The sequence below is a fragment of the Neomonachus schauinslandi genome, chromosome 13 (assembly GCF_002201575.2).
Source record: "Neomonachus schauinslandi chromosome 13, ASM220157v2, whole genome shotgun sequence".
In the NCBI taxonomy this organism is placed as follows: Eukaryota; Metazoa; Chordata; class Mammalia; order Carnivora; family Phocidae; genus Neomonachus; species Neomonachus schauinslandi.
This window is the reverse complement of record NC_058415.1, coordinates 38,541,952-38,553,238: the sequence shown is the minus strand read 5'-3', so window position 1 is coordinate 38,553,238 and position 11,287 is coordinate 38,541,952. Positions and strand designations below refer to the sequence as shown.

At 41.0% G+C, this 11,287-nt stretch overlaps 1 protein-coding gene across 1 annotated transcript in view; it reads right to left on the bottom strand.

The window, feature by feature from the left end:
• Positions 1-9,429, bottom strand: part of LURAP1L (leucine rich adaptor protein 1 like) — a 50,532-nt gene extending 41,103 nt beyond the window's left edge. The window contains exon 1 of the mRNA XM_021682414.2: positions 8,160-9,429. Within this exon, the coding sequence (XP_021538089.1) occupies positions 8,160-8,462 (303 nt within the window). The 5' untranslated portion in view covers positions 8,463-9,429. The remainder of the gene's footprint in view (positions 1-8,159) is intronic.
• Positions 9,430-11,287: the final 1,858 nt, after the last annotated feature.

Here is an 11,287-nt window from a genome sequence, read left to right as displayed (position 1 = left end):
GCGGGAAGCCTGCTTCTCCCTCTCCCACTCCCCCTGCTTGTGTTCCCTCGCTAGCTGTCTCTCTCTCTCTGTCAAATAAATAAATAAAATTTTTAAAAAAATGAATTATTCAGATTTTATTTTTAATGCTTAGACTGAGATGTTTGAAATGTATGTTTGAAAATTTAACTTTTTTTGTGAATTCGAGAAATACAATTTACATTGGGCTCAATCTGAATCAATGTGTTTCATCCACACAATCTGGGAAGTCCCAGCACAGTACTATTCAACTGTTATCAGAACCGAAAAATGAGATAATAGAGCTTTTGTTAGAAGAACAGCAACTTGAAGGTGCTGTTAAAATGGATACAAGATGGTGTCAGATTCCCAGTTTTCTAGTTCTATGAGTTATCTAAGTTCCAAGCTTATCTGGAACAGAATTTCTCAGGGAACAAAATGCTACCAGTTGCAAGCTTGTAAAACTCTGGGTCATGAACACTACTGAGCTCCAGTACTGAGTTCTGAGCCTTGAGCCGGTCTGGGCAGAGAATCCATCAGCAGCTTTTGTGGAGTGGGAAAAAGTATTTATGAAGATCTTTATTATTATTATTATTATTATTATTATTATTATTATTATTATTATTTTATTTGACAGAGAGAGGCAAAGCGAGAGAAGGAACACAAGCAGGGGAGTGGGAGAGGGAGAAGAAGGCTTCCCGCTGAGCGGAGAGCCGGGCTTGATCCCAGGACCCCGGGATCATGACCTGAGCTGAAGGCAGACACTTAATGACTGAGCCACCCAGGCGGCCAGTATTTATGAAGATCTTGATGACAGTGGCAAAAAAGAAAGGGTACAGTTGCTGGGGACCAGGTGACTTTTGGATACGTTCATTCACATCTTGAGTGTTCCTAAGACAGAGATTGTCTTTAGATCCTTTTCCTCCTGGAGGGTTTATAGTAAATAAACATACAGTTTAACATGTTTAATGTTTTGAAAATCTGGAAGAGCAGATATATACCTTTAATCTTGGGTGTCAACATGTGCATCAAGATATTCTAAAGCATGAGAAGTAATTGTACAGTCATGGTTGAAAGCTCAGATTCTGACTTCAACTTTGCTCATCCCCTTACTGTGTAGGTAGTCTTGAGCATTAACAATAACCTGCAATGTTTTATCTATAAAGGAGATATTAAAATTATATTTAGTTAAGATTATTTTAAGGTTTCAGTAGGGTAATGCACTGAAATGTTTAACTAACATAGTGCTTTTCCCATAGAAAGCTTTCATTGTAAAAAAAAAAAAAAAAAAAAAAAAACCACCTAAATACTAGTCTCAGTTGGCAGACTTCCTAGGCTAAACCAAAAATTTGGTTCCACAGCTCTTTAATCTAGGCTACTATACTCTGCAGTATGCTTAGCTCATAGTATCTGTTTCATAAATGCGAAGCCTGAAATCAAAATCAAGATTTCCAATTGCACTAAAGCTAGGCAAAGCCCATGAATATTTCTTTTTTACTTTTGTATAGAAACATAGTCTCTGTAGAACATGTGATCACACGGGAGGTGCTAGGATAGTCAAGTAGAGGAAATGCTTAAATCTGAATCAGTCATGGGCGCCTGGGTGGCTCAGTTGGTTAAGCGACTGCCTTCGGCTCAGGTCATGATCCTGGAGTCCCTGGATCGAGTCCCGCATCGGGCTCGCTGCTCGGCAGGGAGCCTGCTTCTCCCTCTGACCCTCCCCCCTCTCATGTGCTCTCTCTCTCTCATTCTCTCTGTCTCAAATAAATAAATAAAATCTTTAAAAAAACCAAAAAATCTGAATCAGTCCCCAAACCACATTGCCCATCTGTGGCTACTCGTGTAAGATCAAAGAACAGCCATGTCATTGACATAACACCTCTTATTGCCATTGTCCTTACTATTTCTGAATGCCCATGTAATAGTCGATTTTCTTATATAATTTCACTGAATGCTTACAATGCCTTAATAGAGATGCTTGTATCCCTATGTTAACAAGAAAGCTGAGTCCTAGAGCAGTTATATAACTTGCTCAATGCCAGACAGTGGGGAGTGAAGGAGCCAAGATTAGAAAGAGGGCCACTGAGAGCCAGGTAGGCCTCCTGTCAGGAAGGTGGGCTAAGAGTCTCCATAGGGAAGGGGCACCCGGCCCTGCTGCTTTGTATCTTGACTTGCTCTAGACCTGACTGGAATCTCAGCTTGTCTAGCTCCAAACCCATGAAGGTTCCACCAAACCAGAAGCCTGCCCCTTGAGTAGTGAAGAATAACCTTTAAAGAAGAACAAAAGGACCATCCTTCAAAGAAAAACAACAACAACAACAAATAACAAGTTCTCAGGGACTCCAGAGACTCTAGCCATAAATCCCAGTTTCAGAAGTAGTATTAAAAACAAACAAACAAACCCTAAAGTCCTAACATGTGACAAATTCGTTTGTGATTTATTAACTACAAAATGGAAGGTTAAAGATATGTTTTTTTGTGCTGTCATGGAAATGAACATAACCAGTCTAAAAAATCTCACAATATTTGTGGCCTCTCAAGATCAGGCCAGCATGGTTGTGCAACTTGACTGGACTGGAAGGGAATTCTTTTTGGTCAAGAAGTGTTCTTCAAGTATGTACCGATACGATAGTTCAATGTACATTCCTAGGTACAGGGCAGGGCTCCATAAGGTTTTGGAAATGTCACTGTTTTCAAGTTAGGTATAAATTCTTAAATTGTGTCTCTGTGCTTCTAGCAAAATGACATTACTACCTTTGTGTGCACTACCCCCAATTCTTGAGCCACTGTGCAAGGAAACCTGTTTCAACAAGATTTTTGTCAGATTTAAGTAAGCATAATAACACTCCATGTGTGTAATAACAGAAGAAACCATTATTAGGAATCCGTTTCCTCATCTCCTTGATGTCTTTATCACTAATATTAAGCTCCTACTTTGCATCATTATCAGCACTTTTAAGTCCTTGTCCAGGGCGCTGTCAAAAATTTCCTCAGCTTTACCTGTTCGTCTCAACACTGATGTCTGATCTCTGCTATGACATTGCGCACCTGCTGACGTGTTAGTTTGTAATCTTTCTCTGGCCAAATTATATTCCCATTTTATCTTTTCCACTATCTTGTGAACTCATCAAAGAAGGTACTTTCCGCTTTATAGCTTCTCAATTATATGCCTAAGGGTTTTTCTTAGATTTTTATCGAACTTAAAAAGAAATCGCTAAATGATAAAATAGTAAAAATATTATTGAAACTATCTAGTTATGAAAAATGAATGAATGATAGAACAAGTGATAGAAATCTCCTAGCCTATTCTGAAGCATATCCAAAGCAACTGTGAAGTTAAAATTATTTTTTGAGGGAATTTAAAATAACTTTTATTTTTATTACAAAGTCAGCAAGCCATTTAACATGGGGGCAAAATATAGAAAAGATCAATGAGAGAAAGTACCAAAAACGAAGTATAAATCTACCACTCATAAAAACTGTGACATTTTGATTTATGTTGTTAGTATCATATACAGACATGTCTGAGGGTATGTGTTTTTTTGTCTTATCTTGGGAATTGCCTAGAAAACTTTTTTAAAGCAAGAGTTGAGGAACTGGGTGGGGTATTTGAATGCATTAATAGTAAGAAAGGATGAGTAACTAGCTTGAGATTGTTTATTCTATTAGATATATTATACAGCTTCTGTGCAAACAGTTGCCAAAAATATGGAAATCAGAACATAGTATTTCCATGGTAGTTTTCATAATGGCATTGTATTACCTAAAGATTAGTAATCATCCCGACATAATACAGAACTGATTGGAACCACAATGTGGCATCAACAGGTAGTATATACTGCATTCCAAACTACTCTTTGATTTTTTGAACAATAATTATCTGGGAAGGCAAACTAGAGAGGGTGCATTAGACCCCTTCCAATTCCAGATTTTGATTCTTTAGCGATTGTCTCTGTCTTAGGCAAATTTGAAATTTCTCTCAGAGAAAAACTGATGAAAATAATTTTCACAGATATACTGATATAACAGTAAAACTCTTTGAACATCTTGTAAAAGTGCAGTGTAAAATTATTACTAACTGTTTTTGACAGAGATTATTTACATTTATTGGAAAATATTTGGATATTTTGGATATATTTTGGAGATATTAGAAAACTTAGAGTAATTTTTCATAAGCAATGCTGAAAGTCCCATTCTTAAGAACATTTGTAAAAGGAGTCTTTGCATGGATGAAAGCTATTGGGAACATGGGATAAAAAAATTGACTTTTAAAGTAGCCATTTTGTTGTATATTACCAAGGTCTGGAGATAGATCTGGCACATAGTAGGTACTCAATAAATCACTGATTATTGAACGAACCTATATCTGAAACAACCCCTCACATGCATCCTGAGGACTTCTTTTCTTCATCCCTTAGTACTCTAGGGGGTGCTGAGCTATCACAGCTCATATGCAGACTGGAATGAGGGGGAAAGTACAGTACAGGGAGTCAGATAAGAGTTCAAGTTGTGATTCTATTCACTAATTAGCTGCGTGACCTTGGCCAGCTAAGCCACAATGATCTCATTTGCAAAACATAGATGAAAATACTTCCTCTTTCCCAGTATGACTTTAGACTCAAATGATGACAATTATTAAAACACTCTGAACAGAAAAGTAGTGAACACGTACTGGGCAGACTTTGCACAAGAGGCCTGACATCTCTTTCCAATTTCATTATAAATTTCATATGTACATCTCTGCGTCTGTTTATTGTATTATCAAATTTCCTTATCTCTAAATTCACAATAAAAATGCTTACATATTGGGAAAATCTGCCTCCTCCCCCAAACATCCTGATCATTACCTTAAGAGTCTCATGCTCTACCGACTGAGCTAGCTGGGCGCTTGATCTTTACCTTAAATTGGCCTCCTGTACCAAATGCATGCCTGCAAATTTTCTTTTCTAATATTTTCCCTCCCACAAGCTTTATTATGTGTGGTGCTATTTATGTTGTTAATAAGGGTTTCACCATTAAGAAGTCTGGCAACAGAAACAGTTTCTCCCCCCTCTTCAATCTCTTTCAAGTTGCCTGTTTTACAACTGCATCTCTCAGACCTCTAAGAGCACTGATTGTAACATCACAAATAAGAGTGAAGGGGTGGGTGGGATGGGGTGGCAGGGTGATAGACATTGGGGAGGGTATGTGCTATGGTGAGCGCTGTGAACTGTGTAAGACTGATGAATCACAGACCTGTACCTCTGAAACAAATAATACATTATATGTTAAAAAAGGAAGAAGAAGAAGAATAAGAAAGAAGAAGAAAGAAGAAAGAAGAAGGAAGAAGGAAGAAGAAGAAGAAGAAGAAGATAGTAGGGAGGGGGGGAAAAAAAGTGAAGGGAATTCTCCACGAAGGCATGAAAGGAGATGAGAGACAATGATGAAATCGTGTGTATGTAAAGAAGTTTGTGTTAAGACTGCCTCCCTGCAAGTCTATGCAATCCTGTGTCAATGGTATACACATCTATCTCAGAGGAAAAGAAGGAAGGCTTAATTCCTGGAAGTCTCTAGAAAGGTTTGTGCCTGGCTCAGGTGTTTCTTAGGAAGGAGTTCCGAGGGCAGGCCCAAAGCCTGGTAATTCCAGACAATCCAGAAGAACAATCTGTGGACAACTAAAAGTAATAAGCATGAAATGTGGGGTCATGCATAATACAAAGGAGGTTAACTCAGTGCCCATAGTACAGGGCAGAGAAGAATAGGAAAATCACAATGAAGAAGTCCTATTCCACTCTGGTTCTCTTACTTCTCTGCATGGGGAGCCGAGGAGGGGACAGGAAGAACTGCATCTGTTCAGTGTTTATAACAAAACTGCCAAGTCTACATAAAAACAAATCTGTTGCTTCCCAGTCATGTTGAAGCTGGGGGTTTTAGCACCCAAAAGAGTTGTGTAAAATGGGGTAAATGGGTCTCACTGGCAGGGGAATATACCTGTCTTCATCTCTTCTCTAATGTCTCACGGCTAATGTTCTTATTTTCTTCCTGGAGACCTTCAGTGGAGCACAAAGTTGTAATACAAAACATCTGTTCTGGCATAAATTCTCCTGGAGCTACTGATGCTTCATACCGAAGATATAACAAACAGTCAAATTAGCAATTTGCGGCTGCTATTGTTGGGGTTTCTGTTTGTTTTTTAAAAATGTATTTAGGGCGCCTGGGTGGCTCAGTTGGTTAAGCGACTGCCTTCGGCTCAGGTCATGATCCTGGAGTCCCGGGATCGAGTGCTGCATCGGGCTCCCTGCTCGGCAGGGGGTCTGCTTCTCCCTCTGACCCTCCCCCCTCTCATGCTCTCTCTATCTCATTCTCTCTCTCAAATAAATAAAAATAAAATAAAAAAATGTATTTATTAATATATCCTAATCACACACAGCAAGATCTGGCTAGGGGAGACAAAGTTTTATTACGTCTATGATATTTTCATTAAGAAAAACAGATAAGTCTAGAAAGTGTCCTTAGTTGAAAAGAACCAGTTTCCACCCCCCCCCATGGAGTTCTTCAACACACTTGGTTTGATTTACTACAAATAATAAATGGCAAATGAGTGCAAGAGACTTGAGAGCCCTAAACAAACTTCTTGCCTTTTTCATTTATTTTCAGCACCCATAGTAAATGCTTAATAAGTACTTTTTGAATAACTAAGATATATAACCTGTGTGTATTTAGACAGTGAAACATGAATAAAATAATTTGCAATATACGCGGTGCATGAATATATACACACAAATGCACATGTGCACACATATATATAGACCCATACATATAGAGGTGCTATGTGTGTAATTTGCCTTCAACATATGAACATTCCAAGTAGGAAGAAAATAGATCCGAGATATAAAACTAAAGTCCTTAGGTAGACCAACTTTAAAGATCTTGAGATAGGTTTTTTAGGGTGATATCCTGGGACCTTTATGTAGATAACACAGTGAAAATTCTGAACACAGGACATGATCACTGAAGGCCGGTTTTTTACACTTACATATTTGCCAAGATTATGCTGTGGAATTTATTACCTCTCAAGTGTTCCAAATGCAGAAAGAGGGGAACTAGGGAAACACCTCTGGTTCCTTTTTTTTAATGCAAAACCCTAGTAGACAGGATCCTTTAGTATGTAGAAAATCCTCACCATCCTCTGGGTTGACTGGGACCACCCTTGCAACTTTCCTCTGCTCCAGGCCGGTTGAAAATTCTGGTGCTTTGTGGTTAGTTTCTTCAAAGGATTTAGGAAGGAATTATTTCCTCTCCCTACTTCACTGTGTAAATAAACTGAGGTTCACAGAGGCCAAGTGACTTGCCCCAGAACTCATGGCCAGTAAATAAGTTTTTCCGTTTAAGTACATCCGGAATAACAAGGATTCTCAGACCCTGTACCAGTCTCATTGTCCTACCCTTAAGGTAATGTTTACCAGCGACACAGAAAACAATTGCAGATTGAGGACTGAGGGGGGAAGGGTAGGAAGCGGTCATTAGCAAATCCCTGGGCCTGGGGGTCACCTGCTCGCTAGGATCAAAACAGTGAAACCAGCTATTCCTAAGGACCTCAAGGACGAGTGGGCCATTGTTTTCAGAACCAGCTGTGGAGAATCAGCCTAAGAGTGGCCTCGGAACAGCTGCGGCGGCTGCACCAAGGGGCGGGGGCGGTAGTGGTGGAAGAGTGAGCTAGGAAGGCTCGCTGGCAGGCACCCTGCCTCGCCACCTCTCGGCAAACCAGGAAGTAGTTCTGCTTAAGTGCAAAGGACTGAGCCGCCTTTTGAACCGAAAGTGTGAACGGCACACAGCAGGCCCCAGATGGGCTTAGTGACTGCAAACCCTCGGCGGCCAGGATGCCCGGGGGGGGGGGGGGGGGGGGCTGCGGGCTGGCAGCTAAATGGTCAGAGTAGGAAGCACCGAGTCGGCGCTATCAGAAAGTACACAGAGCAAAACAGGCTCTGCTATCCTGGCAAACCCTGACCGAGCAAAGTCCGGGGTAAACCAGCCTCCAGACGTGCGCTTTCCCTACCCCGCATTTCCCACGCGCCCCGCTCTCAGCTCTGCAGCCTCAGCCGCCCTGCCTCTGCGGGCCCATCTTCCGATCGCCCCACCTTTCGGCAGGGCCCTCATTCCCACAGCGGGCGCACCGCACTCACCATTTCTTGCCTGAGGAAGTGCAGCTTGGTTTCCAGCCTCTCCAGGGCGCTGCAGTGGCTACGACGTGGGGAGCCAGAGGTTGGAGAGGACGAAGAGGAGGACGACAAGGAGGGAGGGAAGCTGCAGCTGCTGCTGCTACCACTGCAGCCGCCTCCACCATCGCCGCTCCCCCCGCAGGGGTCCCTGTCCCTTTCCAGGGGAACCGGCTCCTCCCCACGGAGCGAGCGCACTAGGCTCTCGGGTACTTTGCGCCCCAGCTTCAGCTCGATGTCTCTGAGGTCTGGCAGCGGGCCGTCTTCCATGACTTTTCAAGAACGAGGATAATGGTAATGAGACGCAGCGGATGAGAGGCTGCCGCGGCCTCCAAGGCTGCGGCGAAATGAGCGGACCCCTCCCGGCGCCGGGGTCTCTATCCTCGGCGGATGGAGTGCACCGTCCGCTCCATAACCGCTTGCGCTATTCAACCCTGAAATCCGCGCAGGACGAGGCGGCTCGCAGCCGCAGTTTCCTGGGTGCTGTGGCTCCTTCGACACTTACTAAGATTTTAGAGATCGCTTCATCCTCTTCCTTTTTGGCTACCCCACTGCCAAACGGAGTTAATTGATACTGCCGAGAGGACAAAATCCGAGTATTACAAACCAAAAGAAAAGAGAGGGAAATGAAGTCTGCTTTGGCTTTATGGGGGGAAAATTCACACTATAAAACTGTCCGTTCACATCTCTGCATCATTCACTGGTTGCCCATCTGGTACCACGCGACACAAAGTAATGATGTGGCCACACTCCAGGGTCGTTTCATTTTCCAGCCATATGTCTCCAAGCTTTCGGAATATTCTGGATTGTCAGAAATAATCCCTGGTCAGTGATAGAGGAGGTCGGTCGTGTGCATGGACGCATAAAAGAGATGGTTAGCTTAGCAGGAGTTTAACGGCTTCCTTGTTGTAGCAGAAATGCCCTTCTTCTCATTTAGGCAGTTTGATCCAAGTCATTGTGTTCCTCCGAGCCTTGGAAACTTTAAACTCCACTGGCAGGTGGACCAAACCAGGGCCAACCCTTCTACCGTATGTCACAGGAAAGAAGAGCAACAGAAATTTTCGCACCCTGTTGCTAGCCCAGTTCGGCGAACTGCTTTAGTTGGAAGTACTCTAATATGGGTGTTAGAGTTTCAGTTTTCCCAGCGAAATTGCCCAACGATAGCCACAACCTTTAAAACAGTTAACAGAAGTTGGAGGAAGAAGATTGACTTTAAATGTAGTGTCATTTCCCACCCCCTATCTTCCTATAAAGTAAAAGTCTAGCTTTAGAAGGCTTTCCAACTTTACACTAGTAAAAAATGAAATTATTTCACCAAAAGTTCAGTAGGAATGTATAGCTAGAATGAATTATCTTACCAAATGTTACAGTACTTCACTGCAAGAAGTGAAGAATTATATAGTCAGAATAATTTATATGACTACTGCGGTAGGAGTGGATTTTAAAGGAGGGAAGTTGCTGAGCTACTTTTCATTATGGAGAAAAAATATTGAACGGAGCTAGTGAAAAAGTTGTCTTTGATAATTTATCTATATATTTTTTAACTATTTGGAAGAGACTTAAAGCATACAATTTATGAGATACTTTTACCAAGTAAGTTACTATGAGCTACACGGATTATAGGTTTGACTCAACATTGAATTTGTGTTAATAATCTTCAAGTAGAGGATACTGTTTTCAATTCAGTAAACTCTCATTTTGGGGTTCCATTGGAATGTTTGAAAATACGGGCTCCTCTATTTTTGGGACAAATAAATATTTGTGTTCTTGTTCCTTCCTCGGCTCCATTCCCAAACATCACTCAGGTTTTATACTGGGCACATGGGCAAATACATTTCAGAGTCTGTTCTTAGTATAGCCTCATCTAAGAATTATAAGGATAGAGAACATAGGCCTTCAGAATGAAATGTTTCATGTCAGGGAGAAAATTGCTAAAGTTCTCTTATCAACATGCCAGAAATTTGTGTGTTATTTCTCACTCTTAGAAATTAATGAAGAAAATAGTTGTAAATTAAGTGGCCCATTTTAAAGTTGGAAGAACCATTTATAGAACTGAAGGGGAACAATGCTAAATCTCAACTCACTGATAAAACATACTTTGTCCTAAATTTGGAAAAACCACAAACTCATTGGATAAGAATCACTCTGTGACATATAACATGGAAGGCTTGCATTTCAGTCAAGAGCAGGTTGTGTGTGTGTGTGTGTGTGTGTGTGTGTGTGTTTTAAACCCTTACAAAGTTCAGCATAGGGCTGGCTGAGAAGAGGAGCTCACAAACACAATAGCTGGCTTGCACTTGGTCAATAAAAAAAATGTGTATTGTCAAATTATCAGTATAAATGTCTAAAAAGGGAATACCTCCTTTGCTGTGAGTCACAGACAGTAAAGTTAGTACTTGATACTGAAGTTGAGAACTCAAAAATATAAAAGTTTTTTTTTTTTTCATTTTGAATGTCTGCTGAGAAAACTCCTCAGAAAATAAAAATAAAGCCCCAAGGTATCCAGCGTCAGCTTACAGGGCTTTGTTAGATTCAAGATAACCTAGAATGCCCTTAAGGATCTGGGTGGTCAGCTTTTTGTTCTCAGTACCTTGAAGGCAGGAGGGTGGGACAAAAATTGAAAACATTAATTTGGAAAGTTAGAGCCAGATACTGGAGGAACTGGAAGAATTGAAACTTTGGTAAGGACCGACAAAATATGAAAGGCAGCGGGATCCAGTTTACAGATAGATAAAAACCCTCAAAGACGAAGAGCAGGACCAGAATCTGATAACTCACAAAGGTAGGCTGGAGTTTTCTTGTAATTTATGAAACAAATATTTCCTATAGTTTATGAAACATGAAATTTCTTTCCTTAGTCACCCTCCTTTTTGATTCTTGTTTACAAAATAGTTCTGGTCTCATTAAGAAAAAGGCCTGTATGTAAAGTAACACTTTGTGCCAGTGCAATATAAAACAAATGCAAAAATTTTAAGAAAAGCTGTTTTGTTGAGCCTTTCAAAATTTCTCAGTTTAATGGTTTATGTCATTTAAAAGTAGAGACATTTGGGGGCACCTGGGTAGCTCAGTTGGTTAAGCTTCTGCCTTCGGCTCAG